This window comes from Canis lupus, chromosome 35 (assembly GCF_003254725.2).
Source record: "Canis lupus dingo isolate Sandy chromosome 35, ASM325472v2, whole genome shotgun sequence".
Lineage (NCBI taxonomy): Eukaryota > Metazoa > Chordata > Mammalia > Carnivora > Canidae > Canis > Canis lupus.
In genome coordinates, this window is record NC_064277.1 from 22,690,989 (window position 1) to 22,717,629 (window position 26,641).

The window sequence follows — 26,641 nt, forward strand, 5'->3', positions numbered from 1 at the left end:
AAGACTTAAGATATGACGCATTTAATGTGCTGTGGTTTGGGGAAAATTTTATGCTTAATTTATGATTATCATCAACAGCAAAGCATTAGCGTGCCTACCAGCAGGCACTGGGCCAGGTTCTGGAGGTGGAACGGTTTTCAAATACAATATTGTGTCTGACTGGGTGGAGCTGCAGCATGCTTGTGGGGCATGCTCTCTCTTGGTGACCCGCCTTTTATGAGCCCATCTGTGAGGTCCCCTGTCAAGTCCTCTACAGTGCCAGCTGGTCTTGAGACCGCTGTTCTGTCCTGGCTCGGCACAGTTACAGACAGACACCCCCTTAGCCTTGACTGACTGGGTGCGACTTGAAGCTCACTGTTCACTAGTTGCATAAGCTCAGGCAAGTTACTGAGCTGCTCTCAGCTTCCCCAAAGTAATGTCCTCATTATTCCACAGTCTAATAATACCTCAATGGCTCAGGATGAGGACTTAATTAATTATAATTTAATTTAAAAGTGCTTGAGAGTAGTGCCTCACACAGAAGAAGCACTCTGCAAGTATTTGTCAAAATAAAAACTGTTAATATAGATATGGAGATACCTACACGTGTCTATCTGTAAATAGAAGGAAGTAATCATCTGCCATTTCCAAAATTACCTTTACTAATGTTTTCTCCCAAAGGGCCAGCAAACTATGGCTTTCAGGGCCAATCCAGCCTGCTGCCGGTATTTGTAAATAAAGTTTTACTGGGACACAGCCATGCCCGTTCCGATACATACAGTCTGTGGCTGCCTGCACTTTAGAACCAGGGAGTGGTTTTGACAAATTGTACATCCCTAAAAACCCAAATATTTACAATCGGGCCCCTTACAAAGTTTGCCAAGTCCCGGAGTGGACAGTCTTGTACTGTTTTAAATTCTGGAAAGGTTTCCTGTCTTTACGAGCCTTTGTCTGCAGAGCCCCTGGAGTTGACAGGTGTCAGGTGTTCTGAGCTCACCTGAGCAGGAGCTGGAGCACTACTTTATGAGAGTCCGTTTATGCAATGGAATTTGTTGAATGACTTCCTGACTTGCCTTCTTGTGCACTGTGGGGCAGCCTGCCCTCTCTCATACTTTCTGTGCTCTCTGACCCCAGTGGAATTTCCCCAGTGCCATGATCACCCGGAAGGTGGGGGCCGCCCTGGCAGCTGGCTGCACCGTCGTGGTGAAACCTGCTGAACACACGCCCTTCTCTGCCCTGGCCCTGGCCGAGGTGAGTATCCCCCCACCCCTGTGTGTGCAGAGCTGACAAAGCCAAGTGAGGATTATTTATTCAGGGCAGAAAGAAGCAGATTTGAAGCCTCCTTCTTTGGCTACACCTCACCCTGGATGGTGTTTTAATTTACTAGGAATTATTTTAAGTCAGTTTGTTTGTTTTGTTTATTTATTTATTTTAAAGATTTTATTTATTCATGAGAGAGAGAGAGAGGCAGAGACATAGGCAGAGGGAGAAGCAGGCTCCCTACGGGGAGCCCAATGTGGGACTCAATCCTAGGACTCTAGAATCACACCCCGAGCTGAAGGCAGACACTCAACCGCTGAGCCACCCAGGTGTCCCTTTATTTTATTTTTTTAAGTAGGCTCCACACTCAGTGTGAAGCCCTATGTGAGGCTTGAAGTCACAACCCTGAGATCAAAACCTGAGCTGAGATCAAGAGTCAGACACTTAACTGACAGAGCCACCCAGGCACCCCTAAGTTAGATGTTTAGAAAAAACAGTGAATGGGGGATTTTCTGACATTTGTAGACAATATGTGTTTTTGGCTGCCCTAAAAATAGTATCTGTCCATTAGTTTTATTAATTAGGCAGGCATACAACTAAAGTGTGGGCATCTCTCACATGTAGGGAACCTCTTATTTACCTCTCCTTTCTCCAGTTCAATCAACATTCAGGAAGATCTCGCCATTCTTCTGTTTAAAACTCTCCAGTGAGGGAGCGCCTGGGTGGCTCAGTCGGTTAAGTGTCTGCCTTCAGCTCAGGACATGATCCCAGGGTCCTGGATCTCCTCCCGTGTGAGGCTCCCTGCTCAGCAGGGAGTCTGCTTCTCTCTCTACCTCTGCCCCTCCCCCCCCCCGCCTGTGCGCTTTCTGAGAAAATCTTTTTATTTATTTATTTTTAGAAAATCTTTAAAAAAACAAAACAAACAACCCACAACTCTCCAATGGCCTTTCATGTCCCTCAAAGTCCAGACTTCCTACAGTACCCTCCAAGGCCCTGTAAGATGCCACCCTCCAGACCCTAATCCCCCTCTGCCCTTACCTTACCTGTCACTCCAAAACCCCAGACCCCTCTGCTCCGGCCTCTCTGGCCCCTGCCACCCCACCAGGCTTACCCCGACTCAGCTCTACACCTGCCTTGTCTTCTTCCAGAAAGTTCTTCCCCTGGCACACCCAAATGCCACCTTTTCAGGGAGGCTTCATGGGCCACCCTGTTGGAAAAGCACAGCCTCTCACTCCCATGCCCCTGATCCCCTTCTCTGCTTTGTTCTTCTTCCGTTAGCACTAGGGCCACTTGACATACCTGCTGTCTCAGTTACATTAGAATGTAAGCTCCACAGAGATGGCCACTTGCATCTGCTTTGTTCACTGCTGTATGCCCAAGCCTGGCACAGTGCCTGGACCTAGGAGGCACTCAGAAATGTTGGAGGGCTTCCATGCTGTGAGAGCCACGCTGAGTGTGGGTGTCAGTTGCTGGCCTCGTTACCTCCTTTCTGGGCTGGGACCTCTTCCTCCTTTGAGTCTCTGTGCCACTGTCTTTCACCCCAGGGTCAGCTGGTGGAGCTTCCAGAAGGCAGCGACAGTTACTGCGTTTGCCTTTCTGGGCTCTTAGGGGCCTGGTGTGGCTCCAGACCCAGGGACTGGAAGCTCCTCTCCTACAGGGCATTTCCCCCAACGGCACCTTATTTCAGAGGCAAATAGTACTATGGAAACGTTAACCAAATGGACGGCTTTTTATTTTTTTATTTTTATTTTTTTTATTTATTTATGATAGTCACAGAGAGAGAAAGAGAGAGAGGCAGAGACATAGGCGGAGGGAGAAGCAGGCTCCTTGCACCGGGAGCCCGATGTGGGATTCGATCCCGGGTCTCCAGGATCGCGCCCTGGGCCAAAGGCAGGTGCCAAACCGCTGCGCCACCCAGGGATCCCTGGACGGCTTTTTAAAATACGAACTGTTAATAGTTTTCCTTGAGATAATTCTTAAATCTGTACAATGTATGTAAGTTAGCATATTATTAGACTCCCTAGGCCTACATATAGTTAGTGGTGTGCTTCCTACAAATTATAGTATTCAGAACCAGTACCAATTTATGACCAGTAGACCCTTCCTGCTTATGCAATTTATTTGGAAACACATACCTGTGAGATTGGAAAGGCTCAGGATCACATTTTTATTTTTATTTTTTTTTTAAGATTTTATTTATTTATTCATGAGAGACAGAGAAAGAGAGAGAGGCAGAGACACAGGCAGAGGGAGAAGCAGGCTCCATGTAGGGAGCCTGATGTGGGACTCGATCCCAGGTCTCTAGGATCACGCCCTGGGCTGAAGGAGGCGCTAAACCACTGAGCCACCCGGGCTGCCCAGGATCACAGTTTTAAAAACCCCTATAAACTTCATCCAGACTTCGTCAGACGTGGGTTCGGGATCCTTGCATCCTTTTGTCAGGAGGCACATACAGTGAGTTGTCTCTTGTCATGATATTGGCAGGGTTGCTGGTCAGTGCTCCCCGTCTGGAGTTACAGAAATCATGATCTTGGAATGCTTTCATTTCTTTAATTTTTTTAAGACTTTATTTTTAAATCATCTTTACACCCAACATGGAGCTTGAATTCAGAACCCTGAGATCAAGAGTCATACGCTCTAGAGACTAAGCCAGCCAGGCATCCCCTAGAGTCTTTCATTTCTATTTCCTTTATTCCCTAGACCACTTCTGTAACACAGACCCTCCCGTGATCTGCTATTTGGTCACCAGCAGAAAGTTCATGTAGAAAAGGCAGGGTACATAGATTGATTCCTTCTATTTACCAGTTTCTCGAATTAATAACCTATTCCTACCATCTGCTGACGGTCACCAATTCGTTTGTTTTTTAAGTATCATTGCATGCTAATGAATTTTAGTGTATTTGATGAGTTTCAGTACCTTGTAATTATTGTCTTTCATGAAGCTCCAATCGTTCCATTCTTGGTCAACGGTGGCCTCTTCATGTTGGCTTCTATGCGTTTGTGCCTAACTGATGTCTGCTTTGAGAGCTTCCTTTCTGGGAAGTTTCTAGGATCTGTTCTTTACCCTTGGTCGGTTTACTTCTCCAGGAACTCCTGTTATCCACATGGTCAGTCTCTTTCATCACTCTCTCCTATCCCTTTCATCGTTTCCTAATCTTTAAAAATACCTTTTTCACCTTCTGGTTTTCATAAAGGTATGATCCATTACATTGTTCTCATATTCCTTTTGGTTTGCTTTTCATATCTTTTTTTTTTTTTTTTAAGATTGTATTTATTTATTTCAGAGAGACAGAGCAGTGGCAGGGGGTGGGGGGTAGGAGCAGAGGGACAGGGAGAAGCAGACTCCATGCTGAGGAGGGAGTCTGGTGCAGGACTTGATCTCAGGACCTCAGCCGAAACCAAGAGGCAGATGCTTAACCGACTGAGCCATGCAGGCATCCCTGCTTTTCATTTCTGAAATTAGTTTGTCCTTGTATTTCTTTTTTTTTTTTTTTAATTTTTTATTTATTTATGATAGTCACACACAGAGAGAGAGAGAGAGAGAGAGAGAGAGGCAGAGACACAGGCAGAGGGAGAAGCAGGCTCCATGCACCGGGAGCCTGACATGGGATTCGATCCCGGGTCTCCAGGATCGCGCCCTGGGCCAAAGGCAGGCGCTAAACCGCTGAGGCGCCCAGGGATCCCTGTCCTTGTATTTCTAATTCTTTCCTGTGTTCCCTTACTTCATTTCCAGAATTTCTCTAATCCTGATTCATGTTGTTCTTTTGTATATTGGTACAATTTTTTTTTTAATAATTTATTTTCCTTCATAGTAAGTTACAGCTTTGATCTGTTTCAGGGGCATGCCTTCCTGGAATACTTCTGTTGTCCACAAGGATGCTTTCTGTTCTTTATTCTTATTTTTCTTTTAATAATGTTGTATGGGATTTTGTGTGTGTGTGGGGGGGTATTTTTCTGAGCATTTACTTGATTTTTATATGAAGTTAGTTTTCTTTTCTTTTCTTTAATTTTATTTATTTATTCGTGAGAGACACACAGAGAGAGAGGCAGAGACACAGGCAGAGGGAAAAGCAGGCTCCATGCAGGGAGCCCAATGTGGGACTCAATCCCGGGTCTCCAGGATCATACCCTAGGCCAAAGGCGGCACTAAACCGCTGAGCCACCCGGGCTGCCCTGAAGTTAGTTTTCCTAAACTTTTAGAAGGAGGCCTGAGTCTCTGACTTCATAGAGTACCTTTTGTTTTCTTGCTCTCCGAGATTTCCTGGCTCCATTCCCTTCCATGCTTGAACTGAGTGGTCTCCTCCTTTATTACATGGTTCCTGGGGCTGGCCTTCCATGCCCTTTGGTCCTCACTCCAGAGTCTCTGGCTTGCACCTGCTGTTGTGCTGGGCATTTACAGGGGCTGTTCCAGGTTGGCCTGCCCTGTGGGCTGCTTGGGGTTCTCCGCACCCCGTCCATCAAACAGCCTCCTTCTGTGGCTTCTGAGTGTGCCGATGCTCTCAGCTATCAGTGGTGTGTCCGTACCCACTGGTCAGGCAAAAAAGCAAGTTGCCCAGCTCTCTGTTATCTAAAACTTCAGGGGGAGGGCTGCCTGGCTCCTTATCTCAGTGGTGTGGCCAGCCATGTGTTTGTTCGAGATGCATGTTGGAAGCAGATGCCTGGGCAGTCAGACCTTAGGTCAGCACTGTGGTGCAATAAAAAAATAAAATAAAAATAAAAATAAAAGGATGTAGCTGTCCTTTGCTGACACTACATCCACTCTTGTAAATGTTGTCTTTGATACTCTGGTTTGCCTCTGTTTTGCCTCTGTTTTCGGAGAGAGTCCAGCACTGCCATTCCCACCGTCTTCCCAGACTCCCCAGTCAGATTTAAGCAGTGTTAATTGTTAATGAGATTCAGAGCTATTGTAATTCCAGATATGCCTGATCCAAAGAGGGTCACTGCAGGAAGAGTGCAGGTTTCGGGCCGAGGCAGCAGGGGTCTGTGTGCTGGCTCCTCTCTTCCCTGTCGTGTGGCCTGGGCACAATCTCCCTGTGAGGCCTCCTGCTTGTCTCCACTGGGTGCAGAGGTCCCCTGCAGGAAGGTCTGCCCGCTGCCCTGCACACAGGAGGTGCTCTGGGAGTCTCCTGGCCACTCTCTCCCTTTGCAGCTTCTATAGCTTCTTGAACCCTCCCCTGATTTTTCTCGGGAAAGAAATCCAAGGTTTTTGTTTTGTTTTGTTTTTTTCTTTTCTTTTCTTTTTTTTTTTTTTTTTAACAGAAAGTGGCATTAAAAGTCATGCTATAGTTTAATGTGTGACAACACATTTAATATCACTTTAGCATGAATAAGGATCTTATTTTAGTTCCAAATATATATCCGTTCTGTCCCCAAAGTGAGCTTAGTTTTCTTTCCATTATGTTTTAATGAAAACATCTGTTTCCCTTTTTCTGTTTTTCCAGTTTGCTCATTTGCTGCTCCCCTGTTTGCTGTTTCTCTCTATAGCTCGCAAACCAGGCTGGGATTCCTCCAGGTGTGTACAATGTTATTCCCTGCTCTAGGAAGAAGGCCAAGGAAGTCGGGGAAGCACTTTGTACTGATCCTCTAGTGTCCAAAATTTCCTTTACTGGCTCAACAGCTACTGGAAAGGTACGTGACTTAATTCCCAAAGGAAATAGTTGTCATTCTGGTGTTTTCTCTGAATAGAGTACGAAAATTCTAGTTCATCTTGATCACTCTCTGGGAGATTCGCAGTAGAGTGTTAAGAGGTCTGTTGGATAAAGTAATGTCTGCTCACCCTTCCTGTGACATGACAGAGGCTCCTCTCTGACGATACCGAGAGTTGGGGTGGCCAGAGTACCCAGGATTTGTTGCATGTGAAGTGGCTGAAAGCTGTCTGTTGTATCGCCTCAGTTCTGGAATGTACAGGTCTTTCATTATCTAGAATTAAAGGTTCCAGAAACACACAACTGATGTTGAAATGGATGTCTCAGAACTGAACCCAAATTGTATTTAGTATAAAGGTACTTATAGAAATAGGTCTTTTGTTTCCTTAGAAAACTTTACAATTGTGCATGAGCTAGCAATTCTATTTCTACATATTTATACTGAGAGAATAGTTGCAGTGTTATTTTGAATAGCAAGGAATTGGAGACCTAAATTTCCCACAGATGGGGGCTGACTAAGTTTATGGAAAAGCCATACAGTGGAACTGTATGCAGGCATCTAAAGGAATGTTCTAGAAACAGATGTGCTGCCATGAGAGAATCTTCCCGTTACAGTGTTGCCCTGAAGGAAGAAGGTATAAGGTGTTATGAATGTGTTAAGATGTTCCAGATGCATGGCTAATGGGGAAGATAAAGCAGGTTAAAAAACTGTATAAATCTACCATTCTGTTTTCTTTAAAAAAAAAAAAAGTACATCTATATGAACCTTTGTGTGTGGCTCAATTCTGGATCAATATACCTTAAAATTTGATCAGTAGTAAGCTATGGGTTGTGGGATTCTGGGTGATTTTATTATCTTCCCTATATTATGCTTAAGCCCTATTATCATACAATTTTTAATAGGTAATATGCTTCTATGGTTCAAGAAGCAAGACAGTATAAACTTGCTCATGCTCAGAAGGCTCATCTCCCCCCTGACCCTGACTCCCTCTCTTCTATCAGTAATGACTTTTATTTTTTTGTAACCTTCCTGTTTCTTCTTCATATATGAATATATATGATTATTCCTCTTGTTCTTATGCAAACTGTCATCCCATTTACACTACTGTGCTCTTGGCTTTTTTCCCTGCTGGGTCAACATCTAAAACAAAGGTTTACTAGGCCAGGTAGATCCTGGTGTAGTGCTCACGTAGTCTGTCCTCTGCCTGCAGGTACTGCTGCACCATGCAGCAGGCTCTGTGAAGAGGGTTTCCATGGAGCTGGGTGGCCATGCCCCATTCATTGTATTTGACAGCGCCAACGTGGACCAGGCTGTAGCAGGGGCCATGGCATCCAAATTTAGGAACTCTGGACAGGTGAGTCCTACAGTGTTTTTTCAGGGTGTGTGTGTGTGTGTGTGTGTATTTCACAAAGCTCTTAACCATCCATCTCACCTCTTGCAAGGAAACTTGTCGGTTCCTCCCATCGTTCTTTTCAGCAAACAGTTAGCCAGGGCCCTCTTTTTGCCAGCAACTATTCTCAGCTCAGAGGGTCCAAAGGGAAATAAGGTGTAATCCCAGGCTATGAGGAATTTTCTGAACAGCAGGTATTTTTTTAAAAGATTTTATTTACTTATGAGAGATACAGAGAGAGAGACAGAGACATAGGCAGAGGGAGAAGCAGACTCCCTGCTGAGCAGGGAGCCTGATGTGGGACTCGATCCCAGAACCCCAGGATCATGACCTGAGCCAAAGGCCATGCTCAACCACTGAACCACCCAGGTGCCCCAGCAGATACTTTTTAATCAAATTGTTCTTTTCTTCCTGCTCTTTGGACCTGTTTATTTTCATAGTTTTCCCTTCATTGGGCTTTTCTGTACAGAACAGGTAAGATCATCTCCTCAGACACAAAATAGCCCAAACAGCTAGGGTCTGAGGCCCACAGTCTGAGGGAAGAGAAGGTAGGAAAATGTTGAGATAGTTCTTGAAGAACTCAAAACCCTGTGCCTGGGTCTCACTGTCCCTGGGATGGAGGTAGCCAGATAGGCACTTGGTACAGTGTGCCCAGGGGGTGACCAGGTTGTCACCCGGGAGAGTGATGGCCTGAGTTCACACCTCCAGAGGCAGTCCTGACATGACCTTCAGAGTGACCTGATACAAATCTCACATTTTCCAGTCGAGAAAATGGAACTCTGGAGAGACTGGTTGACCTGACGTCCTAGATCCTTGGGTCACAGTCCTAACTCTGTGGACTGAGGGTCCTGTCTCCCAGGCTCTTTCCAAGCTGTTACCAGGAACTTGGCTTCTTACAAAAAAATTCTTACTTTGTCTTAGAGTACCATCAATAAGTAGTTTTAAGTGCATTCCACAGACAAAATAAAAACTCCTGAGAGTTTATATTTTGAAAAAAAATGTAGAATGTTGTATAATATTCTGTATATCAAATAGTTTGGGTAATTAATTTTTCCCCTTTCATATAACCTTAAATAAGCTTGGTTGTTTCAGAATTACCTGTGTTTCTCTTTAGAAACATAAAATGCCAAGGTGTATAAGCTTCAGTTACACTTACAAAGCTACAACTTTGAGATATATTACTTGAAGCCAATAAAACACATAGAACACAAAATTTATACCTACCTAGTATCTATAGTTTCTATTAGAAAAATACATGATTAAGAAAAAAGACAAAAAGAAAATCTGTCAGGGGCACCTACATGGCTCAGTGGTTGAGTGTCTGCCTTTGGCTCAGGTCATAATCCCAGGGACCTGGGATTGAGTCCCGCATCAGGCTCCCCATCAGGAGCCTGCTTCTCCTTCTGCCTATGTCTCTGCCTCTCTCTCCATGTCTCTCATGAATAAATAAAATCTTTAACAATAGAAAAAGAAGAAGAAAATCTATCAATGATAACTGCATTTCCTATAATATGATTATATTTTGTAATTTAAAAAATATTATGTCTAGCAGCACCTGGATGGCTCATTTGGTTGAGTGGCCAGCTCTTGATTTCGGCTCAGGGTCCTGGAATTGAGCCCCTTATAGGGCTCCACACTCAGGGAGTCTGCTTGAGGATTCTTTCTCCCTCTCCCTCTCCCCCTGCTTGCACATGTGTGCCCTCTCTCTCTAAAATAAATACATCTTTAAAAAAATATATTAGGCTTAATTAGAGAAAAAAAATAAGGGTCTTTTTAATAATTTAAGCTTGTCCATTTTCAAAATATCTGATTCAGCCAAACCTTGAATAGTTTAATAAGCTAATGGATATGTCAGCCTTTGACTGCCTTCCTTCCTGCTCCTGCTCTATTGCTGCAGCATCACTGTCTCTCATGGAGTTAGGGGTTCTTTTTTTAATGTTTTTTTTTTTAATTTTTTATTTATTTATGATAGTCACACACAGAGAGAGAGGCAGAGACACAGGCAGAGGGAGAAGCAGGCTCCATGCACCGGGAGCCTGACGTGGGATTCGATCCTGGGTCTCCAGGATCGCGCTCTGGGCCAAAGGCAGGCGCTAAACCGCTGCGCCACCCAGGGATCCCGAGTTAGGGGTTCTTTTTTTTTTAATTTTTTTTTTAATTTATTTATGATAGTCACAGAGAGAGAGAGAGAGGCAGAGACACAGGCAGAGGGAGAAGCAGGCTCCATGCACCGGGAGCCTGACGTGGGACTCGATCCCAGGTCTCCAGGATCGCGCCCTGGGCCAAAGGCAGGTGCTAAACTGCTGCGCCACCCAGGGATCCCCGAGTTAGGGGTTCTTTATGCTCCTTTTTTCTTTCCCTATTTGTTTCATAATGGCTTGACTTAACACATTGGAAAAAACTTGGGTCGGGGGCTTTCTTATTTTTGCACAGATATTTGTACTTAATTACATGTTTAACCACAGGGTGTGGCAGCTATGGAGGAGGTTGGAGAAGAATGTGCACTTAATACGTTTATCTTCAGGGTGCCACCCACTTGGGGAGGAACGGGGCAGGTTGGACACAGGATGAGAGCCACCTTGGGAAGTGTTTTCACATTCACATAGGTAGCAGCAGTCACATGTTTATTGGTTGGATCAGTAGCTTCTGATAAACTGGTCTGTGAGTTTATTTTGTTTGGTTTTGTTTTGTCTAGACTTGTGTTTGCTCAAATCGTTTCCTGGTGCAAAGGGGTATTCATGATTCCTTCGTGAAGAAATTTGCTGAGGCAATGAAAACAAACCTGCGTGTGGGTAATGGATTTGAGGAGAGAACTACTCAAGGTCCATTAATTGATGAAAAGGCAGTAGAAAAGGTAAGTTTGTTTGATTTTCTATTAAATTTCGTGGTTTTGATATCAAAGGCTTAACTAGCAAAAAAATACTTTGGTAGAGTGCCCAGCAAGGCTGTTTTGAAAATAATGGTGAAATCAGGAAAACGTGAATTTCTGCCCATAAATTAAGTGGCATCATCTGGCCATAAACTTTTCCAGTTCTGTCATTACATTGAGTGCCCATGAGATCTGTCAGTTTAGATCTTCTACTGTCCTTCCTAGGTTTTCTCTAATAGTGGTGATAATTCTATCCCTGGCTGCCTCAGGAATTAGGATCTTAAAAGACAAAGTTCTTTAATTTTTTGAATACTCAAAAGGAAAGGAAGACTGCTTTTGTTTTTGAAGTCATGTAAGTTTCAGCTGAAATGCTGGTTTCCACTGACAAAAAAAACAAAAAACAAAACAAAAACCCTTTCAGAAGAGTCCTTGACAAAAGCATCCTCATAGGGAGATTCGGAATAGCAGAAACCATGCCCAGGATCTATAGATGGCAAGAAAAGGAGATTGCTTTTAGGAAGGATCTCTTTGTTCACAGAAAGTCATAGTCTAGATAGGTGAGATTTCTGTCCTTTTTTTTTTTTTTTTTTTTTAAGATTTTATTTATTTATTCATGAGAGACACAGAGAGAGACAGAGACATAGGCAGAGGGAAAAGCCAGCTCCCTGCAGGGAGCCTGATGCAGGACTCAATCCCAGAACCCTGAGATCATGACCAGAGCCAAAGGCAGATGCTCAACCACTGAGCCACTCAGGTGCCCTGTCCTTGTTTTAAAACAGCTTCCTGGGATGCCTGGGTGGCTCAGCGGTTGAGCATCTGCCTTTGCCTCTGGAGTTGGTGGATTGAATCTCACATCGGGCTCTTGCATGGAAGCCTGCTTCTCCTCCCTCTGCCTGTGTCTCTGCCTTTCTCTGTGTCTCTCATGAATAAATAAATAAAATCTTTTAAAAAATAATAAAAATAATAAAAAATAAAAAAATAAAACAGCTTCCTCTTTTAAAACATAATCCTTTTTAATAAAGAAGGAATATATACAATGGAATATTACTCAGCCACTAAAAAAAAAAATTAAATCTTGCCATTTGCAACAACAGGGATGGATCTAGAGAGTATAATGTAAAGTACATCAGCCAGAGAAAGACAAATACCATATGATTTCACTCATGTGGAATTTAAGGAATAAACAAACAAGCCACACACACACACACACACGCACACACACACACACACAAATCAGACTCTTAACTCTAGAGAACACATTGATGGTCACTAGCGAGGAGGTGGGTGGGGGGATGGGGGAACAGGTGAAGGAGATTAAGAGTACATTTACTGTGATGAGCACTGAGTAATGTACAGAAGTGTTGAATCGCTATATCGTACAACTGAAACTAATGGCACACTGTATGTTAACTCTACTGGAGTTGAATAAATAAAGGGGGAAAACGCAAAATCCTTTTTAGAATTGCTTACAAAGAACTTTCTTATAGTATGAACGTCCAAAGCAAAAAACAAAACAAAAACATGAACATCCAGTGTGCTCCTTAGGTAAGTCTCTACTAGTGGAAAGGATTTTAATAGAATAATTTAAAGCAGACAGAAATTGGGGGCTGGACTGTGTGTGGGAAAAGAAGGGAGAAGAGGTGGCCAGAAGTTGACACAGCCAGCCTCCTAGGTGTCACCTGAGGAACCAAAATTAAGGTCAGGTCAGTACCCAGCTTGGATGCACAGCCTGCCTGTTCTTTGGCTACCTGAGGACCAAGAACTCTAGCACTGCCTAGACTCAGTGGGCAGCCATGTCATCTGAACCCATGTCTGTGCCTCAGCCAGTGGGAGCCAAGGGATGCATCAAGGTTTGACAGAACTCTGTAGTTATTGCCTTGGGATTGCCCTAATAGAGAACATGCATTAAAGTGGCCATTGGGGGACGCCTGGGTGGCTCAAACAGTTGGGCATCTGCCTTTGGCTCAGGTTGTGATCCCGGGGTCCTGGGATGAAGTCCCGTGTCCAGCTCCCCGCAGGGAGCCAGCTTCTCCCTCTGCCTGTGTCTCTGCCTCTCTCATGAATAAATAAATAAAATATTTTTTTAAAAAAACTTTATTTATTCGTAAGAGACACAGAGAGAGAGGCAGAGACACAGGCAGAGGGAGAAGCTGGCTCCCTGCGGGGAGCCGGACACGGGACTTGATCCCAGGTCTCCAGGAGCACACCCTGGGCTGAAGGCCACGCTAAACCACTGAGCCACCCAGGCTGCCCTAAAGTCTTAAATAAATAAATTAAGTAAGTGGCCATTGGTACCACTAGCATTTTTGAGGGGATTTTGGACTTGATTGGCCAATGGAGATGATTTGGGTCTGTACTAGCTGTGGCTCAAGCCCAGAGTGCTGTTCTCAACGCACCCTGTGCCTTTCACAACTAAAGATGCCTGGGTCCTACCCGAGGGGATTGGGTGTGAGTCATTCTCAGCACTGGGTTTGTTTGTTTGTTTTTTTTTTTAAATGCCCCAGCTCTTGCTAATTTGCTGGCCCAGGAGACCATCCTCCTAGAGATTCTGTTGTTCTTGCCAAAGTGATGATGCAAACAATGCCCTCTAGAGGGCGCTGTTTCCTAGCGCTTCAAGCAAGGACAGGTGAAGGATTTCTTTTTTTGGAGAGCTTAGAACGCACCTCCTGAAAACATCCATGTGTTGGCTTTAGTATACATACAGTCACAGGGTAGGTTCTAGGGGGAAAAATTGCACATGACATTTAAGATGACTAGAAAAGGGCAAAGCATATATTTTATTTGGGGGCAAAGAAGTGGGCCTTGTTAAATATGTTAAATATAATTATTTTTAGAGCTGTAAGTCCTAGGAAGTAAGCCATTATGGCTGATGAGGATTTGTTGGAGACGGTGGACTCTGCGCATGGTTGGGGCAAGGGTTTGAAGAGGGTGGGTCTGGATGGTAGAATGTGCCCAAGCCTGTATTTACCTTTCCTGAAATCCCATAGAATATCTCATTGAGAATGGGAGTGGAGAGGGCTCCAGTGGACCAGAGTCTATGGAGAGCTTCTGGTGGTATTAACAGAAAAGTCAGCACAGACCAGGCATGCCCAGGGAAAGCCTGCAGGGGAAGTGGGTGCCAATTTATAGGATGGGCCTATCTAGAAGTGGCTGGGGTGAGTAGGAGTGGAAGTGAGGGAGACATGGTGCTGACTGGTTATATTTTGCATAGTTTTCTGGGTGGTTCCAATACCATTTCTCCTCATAAGCACCACCAGTACACACAGGACAGCAGAGACATTTGCTCAGGGCAAGAGATACCACAGCCTACCTAGTTGGGCTCCAGCTTCAAGAATGAGGGTGGGAGTACTGGAGGCGGCCTTTCCTGCTTTTGCCCCTTGGGGAAGGGGGCTGTCCCTAAAGTGAAGCCTGCCAAGTCAGAATAAACCTGAGCTTGCTGTTGTCCCTCTTGTTTAGGCGAGAGACTGGAAACAGCAAAGGCCACCCATGTCACCCACCTAAATGAAGAAGGTGAACAACCAAAAGTCATGACACCTTTAGGGCAAATGCTCAGCACTTATATGAGAGGAACAGTCGACCCTCAAGAAGTGGATGAGTCTGGGGACAGAAAGGAATTTTCTGAGAATCCGATAGCATCCTCCAGGTGCTTTGAGCAAGTAGCACCTCTAAACAAAAGCAGGCTCTGTGAAAATGAGGCAATGAGAACAAGAAGGGTTTTAGAAATTAAACACATGATGGTCAAATCTTTTTTTAAAAATCAGCTGAAGATGGAACACAAAATCTAGGAGATCTCTTATGATTTAAAGCTAAAAACAAAGACAAAAAATATGAGAAAATTTGAAATCAGATTAACTGGAGGTGAGTGGGTATCCGTTTTAGCAATAGTCGCTCTGAAAGAACTGAGAGAGAAGTAGCATTACCAGGTAAGTAACATGGAAAGTCAGAGCCGGGGAAAAGGATTCTTCGGATGGAAAGACTTTACCTACCACCTAGTAGAATGTAAGAAAAAAGCCCCAGATACATTCTGCTAAAACACTGGAATGTTAGGAACATAGAAGATGATTTTAATTGCTTCCAGAGAGAGGGTAAGCTACCCACCAAGGACTGAGAACTATTGTTGAACTGACTTTTCATTAACAACACTAGAAACTGAGACATGTACTCAAGAGTTCTGAAGGAAAATGATTTTGGATTACAATTCTGTCACCAGCCAACATAAGGTAAGACATCACACATGCATTGTTGGAAAATTGGAAGTACGTGTTTTCAGTGTACTTTTCTTGAAACAACCACTTGAGAATGTATTAGAACAGAATGAAAGCCAAGAAGACAACATGGCACCCAAGAACCTGGAGCTAACTCAAGAGTGCAAAGAACAATCCCAGGAAAACCACAGAGTGTCAGGCCCAGAAGGACATCAGGCCATGCTAGATCCTTCAACAAATCATAAGATCAAACAGCAGAAAATCTAAGAGGAGGAGAAGGTGGCATTGCACATGCCACGTACCCTTTTCCTGCTTTGGTGTCTCTGCATATTTGGTCTTTCTACCTAGAAGGAACAAGAGCATGTCATTCTCAATCTATTTTTTAAGAAAAAGAAAGCAAACACAGTTTTCTGCAGATTTAACATTCTAACAGATTATATCATCTTCAAGCTAGCTTTCCCAGGCTCCTCTTTTTCTCTTCATGCAGGTAGAGAAACATGTGAGTGATGCCGTTTCCAAAGGGGCCACCATTGTGACTGGCGGGAAGCGACACCAGCTTGGAAAAAATTTCTTTGAGCCCACTCTGCTTAGCAATGTCACCAGGGATATGCTCTGCTCTCATGAAGAGACGTTTGGGCCTCTTGCACCAGTTATCAAGTAAGATCACCCTGCCGGTGGGAAGATGGGAGAAGAGGAGGACAGAAGGACACCTAGAAAGAAATGTAGTTCAAATGCTGTTTCGAGGCCCTGCGGGTGGGAGGCCGGGCTGCAGGGGCAGAGCTGTGTTGTGTCAGCCAAAGAGCCAGGTTTCATTCATGGTTCTGAAAAATATATGTGTGTGTTTTTATCACTGCCTATTTAGACCACAAAATTCACCTTTGCCTTCCCCTTCTTACTTTCTTCTGAGCTCCATTTTCTTCTCCATGGAACACATCCTCAAAGAGTTCTTTCAAGAATCAGTGGGAAATGAACTTACTCTTTCTGTTCTTAGGTGATGTTTTATCTCACTTTGAGAAGTCCATAATAATTTTACCTGGATAAAATTCTATATTCAACACTGCGAAGATACCATTAATTGTCTACTTATTTCCAGGATCATACCCAAGAAAGCTAGTGTCTAGCTCTTGTTCCTTTGAAAGGGATCTATTTTTTCTCTTGGAGGCTGTTAAGATTTCTCACGGTCTTTGACACTCTTAAGTCTTACTGATGAGGCACATTAAAAGCCTCTCCATGCTGCAGTCTTGATGTCTTCTTTTCATATCCAACGTGTCTATCTCGTCCATCATTCTTTAGTGGCCTTCTAGGAAGTCTGTGGAAGTGACATGTCTGCATCACCCCCCACTTCTCTTCATGCTTATCTGTTCATCGCACCTTTTCATCCATTCCCGATGCCTCCTGAGACTCTGTCTCCTCCACCTGCCAGCTGAGTCATCTGTTCTTCAGATACGTGCCCTCTGCTACCCAACCCATCCACCACATTCCTTTAGTTACTCTATCACCCTTGATTCCTCTAGTTCGTTCTTCCCCGTGAGACGTTCTCACCTCATTATTCCACCTTATACCCCTGCTATGGGTGCTTATCCATTTCTTACATTTTATTCTGTTCCAGTGTTTCTGCCTTCTCTTGTGTAGATCATCACAGGTTTGTCATCCTTTTCCTTCTCAGAGCTCCTCAGATGTCTTGCCCTTTTCTCTGTGAACTTGTCTATAGCTCCTTGAACTCTTAGCAGCCTTGACTGGTAGTATCTGCCTTGGAGTTGTGGTAAAAAGCTTAGGCCTTAGTCTGCGCTGATTCTGATACATTGGACCCGTAGGAAAGGAAGCTTCTAGTATGAAAACCCAGTCTCAACACTTCTGCCCATGCCCCAGGTATTTTTTGCTTCCTGGTGTATTTTGTGGTTACCGCTGGAGTAATGAGAGTGGTTCAAGGGAAGAAGCCTCTTGTTCACGCTATTGTCTACACACCAAGCCGGGTAGGCTCAAGCTCTGGTGGGGCCCCACCACTCTGAGCTGTCTCTGCTGCTTTTCTGCCTATAGCCTCGTAGCATCAGTCCAGGGACCCAGGTCTGTAGGCAATAGCACCTGAATTTGCAGGCACAGTGTGGGAGGTGCAGTCCCTCCGTCACCCTCCAGTCTGCAGGCTCCGTGGTGCTCTGGCCCTTCCCACTCCTCCAAGGTGGGGTGGGGGGGGGCTCCTAGCTCTCTCCCACTTGTCAGGATCCCACGACCCTCTCGGCCTCCGGAAGTGTCTTGTGTTTTTGGTGCTAGTTGCTGATTGAGGGTTTTTGAGCTAGGATTCTTTGTCTCTGCTCCAGCATCTCCAGCATCAGGTTCCCAAGAAGAGCTGGCCCCTGGTGCTATTTGCACCACTTATGTCTCTCTTATCATTTACTTTCTTGGCTTTGTTACTATCTTGCTAGTGAGATTTACATATTAATCCACCACTGGAGAAAATGGACCACTTGAAGAACTTTTGTCTTCTTGGTCTTAATAAATTTTTTTTTTCCTAGAATGTGAACTTGACATCTTCAGGGAGCCTGAAGGATGCAGTGGTTAGGAGTGCAGGCTTTGGAGTTGAACTGGGTGTACAGTAGATTCAGGCTTTGCTGCTTCATACCTGTGTACCCTTGGGTGAATTAACTTGTCTGAGCCCAACGGTCCTTGCATGGAAAAGGAATTGAACTAGTACCTGCTTTGCAGAGTAGTTACACAGTTTCAATTACATAATGTGCATAAAGCACTTAGCACATTGCCTGATATCATTATGGTTGTTGTTACATAATTAAATTAGGTCAGAGAGGGGGACAAGTTGTTACTAGTGGGCCCTGGTCTTCCCACACCCCTCCGCTGGGCACAGAGTGGTAGGAGCACAGTGGTAGGAGGGTTCCCCTCATTGCCATCAGACATCTGAATTTAAGAATTGGGGTGCTTAGGGGATCCCTGGGTGGCTCGGCAGTTTAGTGCCTGCCTTTGGCCCAGGGCGCAGTCTTGGAGTCCCGGGATCGAGTCCCGCGTCGGGCTCCCGGTGTGGAACCTGCTTCTCCCTCTGCCTGTGTCTCTGCCTCCCTCTCTCTCTCTCTCTCTCTCTCTCTCTCTGTGTCTATCATGAATAAATAAATAAATAAATCTTTTTTAAAAAAAGAATTGGGGTGCTTAGAGCTGTCTGCCCCAGAAAAAATGCTTCTCAGATCTTGTTCCAGAAGTAAAATGATAAAGCTGAAAGGGACTGCACAAGGCTTTGGTACAAGCACTCTTCATTGCAGGTAGGAGCAGGCCCCCAGGGCCACATACTCAGGACTCGGGCTCTGGCTTCCTCCGATGCCTTTCTGCCACATGACGCTTGCTTCTAAGGTGGTTGCTGATTGTTATATAGTCTCAGTAGGTAGCAAAAGCAGTAATCCTTTTTGAAGGCGTTTGGTTTGATAGCCTGGATGTGCTGTGGTTTCCTACTGGCGGCCTGCTTGCGTTTGTGCTCTTGGAAGAGAGGAGCCAGCACGTGCGGAGCAGTGGGGCTGTTTTCTTCCATACTCTGCCCTGGAGTCTCTGCAAAACTGCGATTTACCCTTTGCCATTATTTGGGAAAACAGGAGAAAAACAAGCCAGTTTTCTTTACTCTCCCCTACAGAGTTTGCTGACAATGCATTTCACTTTGGCAGATTTGACACAGAGGAGGAGGCTGTGGCAATCGCTAACGCGGCTGACGTGGGGCTAGCAGGTAGGTCTTCCTGCTGGGTGTGGTCCGAACCATTTCTCGAGCTGCTGCTGGGGCTTGCCTTTTAAATATCACCCTGGGTTTTGAGAAGGAAATGCCATTGGAGTATATGTTTGCTGCTTCCTGGGGCACAAGTCAGTTTGTGCAAGTTCGTGGTCCTCTGCCTGGGACTTTTGTATTTGGCAGTTCTCTGGTGAGAGCGAGGGGACCAGGAGAGACGAGGTGGCACAGGTTGTGGGTGGAGAATTACATGCCACACAAGTCCCATGTCCTCACAGGCTTGCCTAGAAATTCCAAGTCTTGTCTTCCATTTGACCACCTGGCTCCTGGCGGCCTGAACCAGACCCAAGGCAGCGGCAGAGCACCAGGGACTGCGAAAGAGGCAACGAGCACACATGTAGACGGCCTGAGTAGCCACCGTCCTTTTAGTTTAGAGATGGTCAGGGTGGCCACAACGTGTACCGTTATCCTGACATCATTGTACGCACATAAATGCACTCAGCAAATCGATGTTTAGCCTCCACCGTGGGGGAAGTACTGAGAAAGATAGAGACATAGACATACAGCTAGCTACAGCTCTGCAGGAGCTGCCACTTCAGGCATAAGGGAAGCATTTATACCAAGAAGAAGGACATGCACACCATGTAGGCCCTTCCCCCACGCTCCCTACATAGAGTTATCATAAGGCTTGGGTGAGATGTGTGCCGGAGAGCCTCAGGGACACTCACTCAGTGTGCCTTTCTTCCCTGGTGACCGGATGAGGGCAGAGAGAACTACACCTGGCACTACGTTGTGGGCTGCCATCGGTGATGAGCAGTGTTCTGCTTCTGCAGAGATGGGAGGAGGGAAATTCTGGGCAGAGGGGACCAAGGAAGTTAAGAGGGAAGGAAGGAAGGATGAGGACAATTTGGTTGCAGAGTTTGGAGAGGATGGCTGGTGAGTGGCATGATGGAAGGTAACACTGAAAATGTTGGCCAAGGCCACACTGGGGAGGGTCCAAGTATTCACAAAGAGGTTAACCTTATAGTTAGCAGAAGGTGGGGCAAACACTGTGACAATAATCTCACAGAGCTGTGCGGGAGAGGCTGGGCAGCAGGTGGCAGGAGCTGGGGAGGCATCCTGGTAGGAGATGAAGCGAGCCTTCCTGAGGGTGGATCAGAAGCAGAACGATTACAGCCCATGGTTCTGAGACTGAGACATGGACAGGACCAGCTTGGGGCCCCCTGTGGGAGCAGGGAGGATCCCAGGCCCCAGATGAGACCCAGTTGCCAGTGGCATCCTCAGCTTTAGACATGATGTCTTTAACGACTGTTCCACGTGCTCTGAATGTTCCTTATCTCCATGACAGGTTATTTTTACTCTCAAGACCCAGCACAGATCTGGAGAGTAGCAGAGCAACTGGAAGTTGGCATGGTTGGCGTTAACGAAGGATTGATCTCCTCTGTGGAGTGCCCTTTTGGAGGCGTGAAGCAATCTGGCCTTGGGCGAGAGGGGTCCAAGTATGGCATTGATGAGTACCTGGAACTCAAATATGTGTGTTTTGGAGGTTTGTAGGATTGATTAGTTCTTTAAAAAATAAAAAAGGAAGCTTACCTACATAGATGGGGACATGCCCTCCATTATTTTAAATGAACTTCTAGATTATTAGAATTAAGAATTTTAAAAACTTCTCCAATGCTCATAATCTTAAGTAGAGGTGAATCCCACCCCTCCCCTTACCTAATTAGGGACCAATAGAGGCCATGTTCCTGTGGCAGCAGCTTCCCCAAGAACCAGCACTGTGTTTATAGAGCAAAGCCCTGGGACTCCGCCACAGCCCCATTTGCCTCAGAGCAAGCTGCAGCATGAGGGTGGCTCTGGGGGCCTGTCACAAAGGCTCGATCACTGCCTGGGTGGCAGCACAGCCATCTCCCCTGTGGCTCTGAGCTGGGACCAGAGGGCTGCAGGGGAGCCCTGAGCACAACAGAGAGGCTGGCCAGGGTGGGCACACCATCCGCGGCAATCTTCCAGCTCCACACTACAGACACCTATTGTGTGTTCAGAGGTGTTGCCACAGAGGCTGAGTTCATCATTTTTAAGACGTCTGAAATAGCACAGAATTGTCTGTGTTTCCGTGAGGGATGAAAAGGCACCTCTCCCTTTTTCTGGACCTTCTTTTTTTAAAGTTTATTTATTTTTTAGTAATCTCTATATGCAACATGGGGCTTGAACTCATGACCCTAAGATCAAGAGTCACATGCTGTACTGACTGAGCCAGCCAGGCACCCCTGTATCATTTTTTAAGCTTAAGTCTTCATCATCCTAAAATTACTACTTAAAGATTTTGTTTTTATTTCCATCCTCCTTTCCATTCATCTTTAGGAAATGAGGTTAAGCATAAAGCAAAGACCTTACCTTTCTCAGCTGGTAGATGGGAAGGTGCTCACAGAAAGGCATGGCCCAGCAGTGTCTTTACCCGATAATAGCTTTGTCCCTGTAGACATGCCATTCAGCATCCCTGTTCCTCGTGTGGAATGGAGATTCAGTATATGCCTTACTTAGCTTGATGGGATATTGTGAGCCTGACAGTGAAATATTTGCCAAAAAGAAAGAAAGAAAGAAAGAAAGAAAGAAAGAGAGAAAGAGAGAAAGAGAGAAAGAGAGAGAGAGAGAGAGAGAGAGAGAGAGAGAGAGAGAGAGAAGAAAGAAAGAAAGAAAGAAAGAAAGAAAGAAAGAAAGAAGAAAGAAAGAAAGAAAGAAAGAAAGAAAGAAAGAAAGAAAGAAAGAAAGAAAGAAAGAAAGAAAATTCAGTGTAAGTACAGGAGCCATTAATGTTAGTAGCAGCATAGCCCCCCACCTTGGGCATCCAGGTGTGGCTCTGCCAAGGTGAAGAAGGCTAGTGCCCACCTGCGCTCCTACCTGAGACTAAGCAGTTGTCCCCTGCAGCCTGCTCTTCCTGTCCTCATGGGGTGCTGCTCCTTCAGCTCCAAAAGAACAAAAGCAGTCTCACCACAGTGACCCCAAGAGGAAAATAAATATCTATCATTGCCAGTTCACCTAACGGAAGAGGCATGAGACCTTGAATTCCAGGCACCCTTTATCCAAGAAGAGTTTTTACGGTTCATTATTTGAAACAAAAATGACCAGTGTTCCCTATCACTCTGAAAGAACTCTGATTCAGAAAGTTCTAGGCTTTTCTGGACATGCCTCCCACCCATACTCATTTAGAGGGAAAGGAATCAAGGCTGTTCCTGGCTGAATAAGCAGAGATAAGCTCTTTTCTTTCCCACTCTGTGTGTGGAGTCCACTGACATCCCATGAATATTGTGGGTAGTAGAAGGAGAACCTGAGGGATAGGCGTGCTGGTGGGGGCAATTCCTCCTGTCCCCCTGCCCCTTGGTACTCTGAGTTCCTCCCTGCAACCTGGGGGAGCCATGGTTAAGTCAGTAATAGTCTGGAATGCCCATAGGCACAGAGGAACTTCCTGCCGGTCCTGAAGCTACCTTCTATTTAGCCTACATTGTACCAGCCATATCCCCAATACTCACAGAAGAAATGAGCTGAACTCTGCCTCCTGGTGACATCCCTCCCCCAGGGCCTATTGAGAATCACATATGCAGCACATCGACAGATTATTTCTTTTTTGTTTTTATATTTTAGGTGGTTTTATATAACATTCTAATTCTTAAGATTTGGATATATCCATCTGTTTTATCAATAAAGATGCTATAACATTATTTGTTAGAAGTCTGGAACACTGATGCTTGGAGGTGCCAGGAGAATGCATTTAAGTACGTGTGCAACTTTGTAAGGCAATGGATTCCTTGGTGGGGTGGCAGATTTAAGTTTTCTTGTATATTTGGCTCATCCAACATAAATTGAGGCCCAGAGACACATTGCAATGTCTTTGATTAATTTTATGATTAAAATAATTTGAGAAGGAAATAAGTTACTGTTTAGTAACATTGTTTTGGGTTGTGGGAAGAAAGAAAACTGTCTCTAATCAAACATTTTGGGGGGTTTTCAATAAGGTAATCCTGTGTGGTGATGTTTGCCAGGGGTTTGCTCCAAGCCAAATCTGGCCCACCACTGTTTCTCTACAACCCAGAGCTAAGAATGGTTTTGCATTTCCAAATGATTTTGCACCGGGGGGGGGCAGGGGAATCAAAGGGTAATATTTCATAGCACAAAATTATATGAAATTCAGATTTCAGGTTCGCACCAATAAAACTTTACTGAAATACAGCCATGCCCGTTCATTTAACATTGGATCCATGGCTGCTTTCTTGGCAGAGCTGAGTACAGCAACACAGACCCACAGTGTGGCCTGCAAAGCCTGTAATATTGACTGAATACTTACAGAAAAGGTTTGCCAACCCCTAATCTGGACACACTGATGCTGAGGGAGACACTGATCTTCCTGTATTTATCAGGCATTATTTTATTTCTTTGAACACCTACATAAAAAGTAATTTTCTGGGCATGGCTCCAAAAAGTTCTCCCCAAGAACTTGCCAGCAATAATCACATAACTCAGATGAAATTACCCAGATAACAGAAGTCTTGACCTAGAGAAAACATCTCAATTTACTTTCCCCAGCTAGGCAAGCATTCCATTGAAACAGCTTATCTGTATCTGTTGCGTTTATCCCTTTGAGTGGCTTGCAAACATGATTTTACATCAAGCCTTGTTTCTTTTTTCCTTTATTCTAATGGAAAGAGTGAAAATAAATATCAGAAGCACAATGCAAATAAATCTTATTTTACTGTTATACTGTTAACTTTAGATTGTGCCGCATGCCTGCTTTCCTGAAGGCTGAGCCCAGGGTTTTAATTATTCATGTGCAGCTATGTTAGACAGCATTTTACTTGAATATCTATGCTTTGATTTTTGTGTGTGTGCTATATTTTTTAGGATAAAACTTGGGAATACATGTAGTAGGAAGTATGGAAACGTTTTGCTTTTTAAATGTGCACGTAACTAATTTTTCCAATTTTTGATAATTGTGTACATGGATCAGTGTCTTGTCAGCAGAGTTGTGTGTGTGTGTGTGTATGTGTAATTAATAAATGTTGCATTAACAGAATTTCCTGTTTCTGTGTTAAGGTTTCTGGTTCTGCTTTTCTCCCTTCTGATTTATCACTTGAGTTTATATTGGACATCATTAGACCCATTCAGATAGGTATGAAGAGTAGCAGAATATGCCATCCCAAAATATGCTGCTCTGGTGTAAGGATTATTGTGAAGATGCCTAGAAGAAGCGGATGGCAGAAATGCCCCCTATTTTCTTAAAAGCAGGACCCAAGTTTACAAAGGTGCTCCCACCCATGCAATAGGAAGGACAAAGGTTGATTCCCAGAGACCACTCTAGATCCTGAAGAGGGCCTAGCGTCCGAAGAGGGCACCAAAGGAATCTATCCAACAAACTTTACCAACTGGCCTTTATCTCTGCCCTTGAAAATCTACAATGGCTTTCCTCCTGTCATTTCTCGGCAAATGTATTGTTCTTTTCTTGAGGATGTTACATAAGCCAGAGTTTTAAGCCACCTCTTGGAGTTCCTCATTCTTCCCTGGGTCTCTCCCATATATATGTGAGGCATACATGTTATTAAACTTCTGCTTTTCTCTTTTTCCTCTAATTTTGATTACAGAGGTCTCAGCCAAGAACTCAGGAGGGTAGAAGGAAAATTATTTTTCCTCTCCTACAGGTGTAAATACTGCTCCCTCCACAGAGAGCTGCTAGTCAGTGCATGCTGTGGGCCAGAAGCTTGCATATGAAACTGTGTACACTAGCATCTGCAGGAAGATCTGTCCCATGGTTTGTGTTCATTAAATGTTTGCTGAACTAAACTGAACATTTTTGTTGTTTATAAATGTAGCTGCACGAGAAAGGAGTATATTCCAGCTTTCTCAAATTTGCCAGTATCTTCTATTCATTCCACTGTTTGTTATCCATTATATACTTTTTCCCAAGTTTGGGTTTTTCTGATAGAGATGTATGAGGAAGAAATTCTCTGAAATCCTGCTCTTCAGATATAATCACTGTTAGTTATTTTAACAGTGTATCTTATATTCTTACCCAGTGCTCATTTATATTTTAAGAAATTTCATGTAGCCTTGGGGCACCTGGGTGGTTCAGTAGGTTAAGTGTCTGCTTTCAGCTCAAGTTGTGATCCTGGGGTCCTAGGACTGAGCCCCATATCAGACTCCTTGTTCAGTGGGGGTGGGGGGGTGTCTCTCTTCTTCCTCTCCCCCTGCTTGTGGTCTCTCTCAAATAAATCTTAAAAAAAAAATTTCATGTGGATTCATTTAATCTGGCATTGAAGAAAAGTAAGTTTTTCATTAAAAGAGCAGTGCCACTGGATATATGCCTCCCTTTGTCATTCCATTGAGTTCATGTATTTGTTTTTACCTGCTTTGGTTTTTTTCTTAATGAACATATGAGAAGTGTTTCATTAAACTCATTAATGAGGGGATCCCTGGGTGGCGCAGGGGTTTGGCGCCTGCCTTTGGCCCAGGGCGTGATCCCAGGGACCCGGGATCGAATCCCATGTCAGGCTCCCAGTGCATGGAGCCTGCTTCTCCCTCTGCCTATGTCTCTGCCTCTCTCTCTCACTGTGTGCCTATCATAAATAAAAAAACAAACAAACAAAAAAAAACAAAAAACCCAAACTCATTAATGAGGAAACTTGTAAGGGTATTATAACCAGTTAAAAGAAGCCAAAAGAACCTCACACAAACTTATATGGATAAGGAGCCTTGAAATGAATGTGCAAATGGAAACACACTGGGTTCTTCCATACATGGGAGGGAAGTCAGTGAGACTCCAGGACAGGACAGAATTTGCACTTCCTACTGCTCTTCTCTACAATGGCACAAAGTAAGCAGATGCCTCAAGGGCAATGAATGTGGAATCAGATAACCCAGAAAGGCCATGCTTTGTGTAGACAATGCCTACTATTCCACTGAACCTGCTTTTGATTTTTAAAATTACTTTATTTCCAGGAGGAACTATCTACTTACCTCTCGATTTGGAGGTTCTTTCCATGCTTGGCCTAGGCCTCTGCTTAAAAGCAAGTATTACTTTTATCTTCCTACTATTTCTTACATTTTTCTATCAGTACACGTTCTGCTACAGCTGCTTTCTTCCTGATTTAGCCTGCAACAAATTAAAAAGCAAATTAGGGTGGTTTTCATTTATGAAGTCTGGGAAACTTCTCCTGAAAATTAGCAGGCCCTGCTTCATCTAAGAGCATTGAAAGGCTACCTGCACATTCTATTTGCATGTGCTCTTTATAAATGAGTCGGACATGGGTTTGGAAATTGGCAGTCTGAAGATTTATGTATCGTCCATCCATGTTTTCAACTAACTAGGAAGGACTAGCCACAGTGTAGACCACAGACAATCCTGTCCCGATGATTCAGGGCACATGAATGTTTTTGCAGGTGCTATGTCAGACTAGCTAAGACCTCAGGCCTGCAACTCTGGGCTCATCACTTTCAGGACAGAGGTGATAATACTAAGTATGCCACATATAGGAAATTTGGCCATTCCCTAAACTCATCTCCAAAGGGGAGACATGCTGGCTCTGCTTTTTGTT

General features: G+C 44.5%; 1 protein-coding gene across 3 annotated transcripts in view; it reads left to right on the forward strand.

Moving 5' to 3' along the window:
• Positions 1-26,641, forward strand: part of ALDH5A1 (aldehyde dehydrogenase 5 family member A1) — a 34,743-nt gene that overhangs the window by 5,113 nt on the left and 2,989 nt on the right. Inside the window, exons 4-11 of one of the 3 annotated variants that reach the window (XM_049105875.1) lie at positions 1,114-1,230; positions 6,724-6,867; positions 8,096-8,239; positions 10,971-11,129; positions 15,837-16,006; positions 19,006-19,064; positions 20,410-20,607; positions 26,046-26,113. In XM_049105875.1, coding sequence (XP_048961832.1) covers positions 1,114-1,230; positions 6,724-6,867; positions 8,096-8,239; positions 10,971-11,129; positions 15,837-16,006; positions 19,006-19,064; positions 20,410-20,607; positions 26,046-26,113 — 1,059 coding nt within the window. Of the gene's footprint in view, positions 1-1,113; positions 1,231-6,723; positions 6,868-8,095; positions 8,240-10,970; positions 11,130-15,836; positions 16,007-19,005; positions 19,065-20,409; positions 24,127-24,748; positions 24,896-26,045; positions 26,114-26,641 lie in introns of those variants that run through there. The other 2 variants (XM_049105876.1, XM_025443154.3) reach the window with 2 other exon arrangements.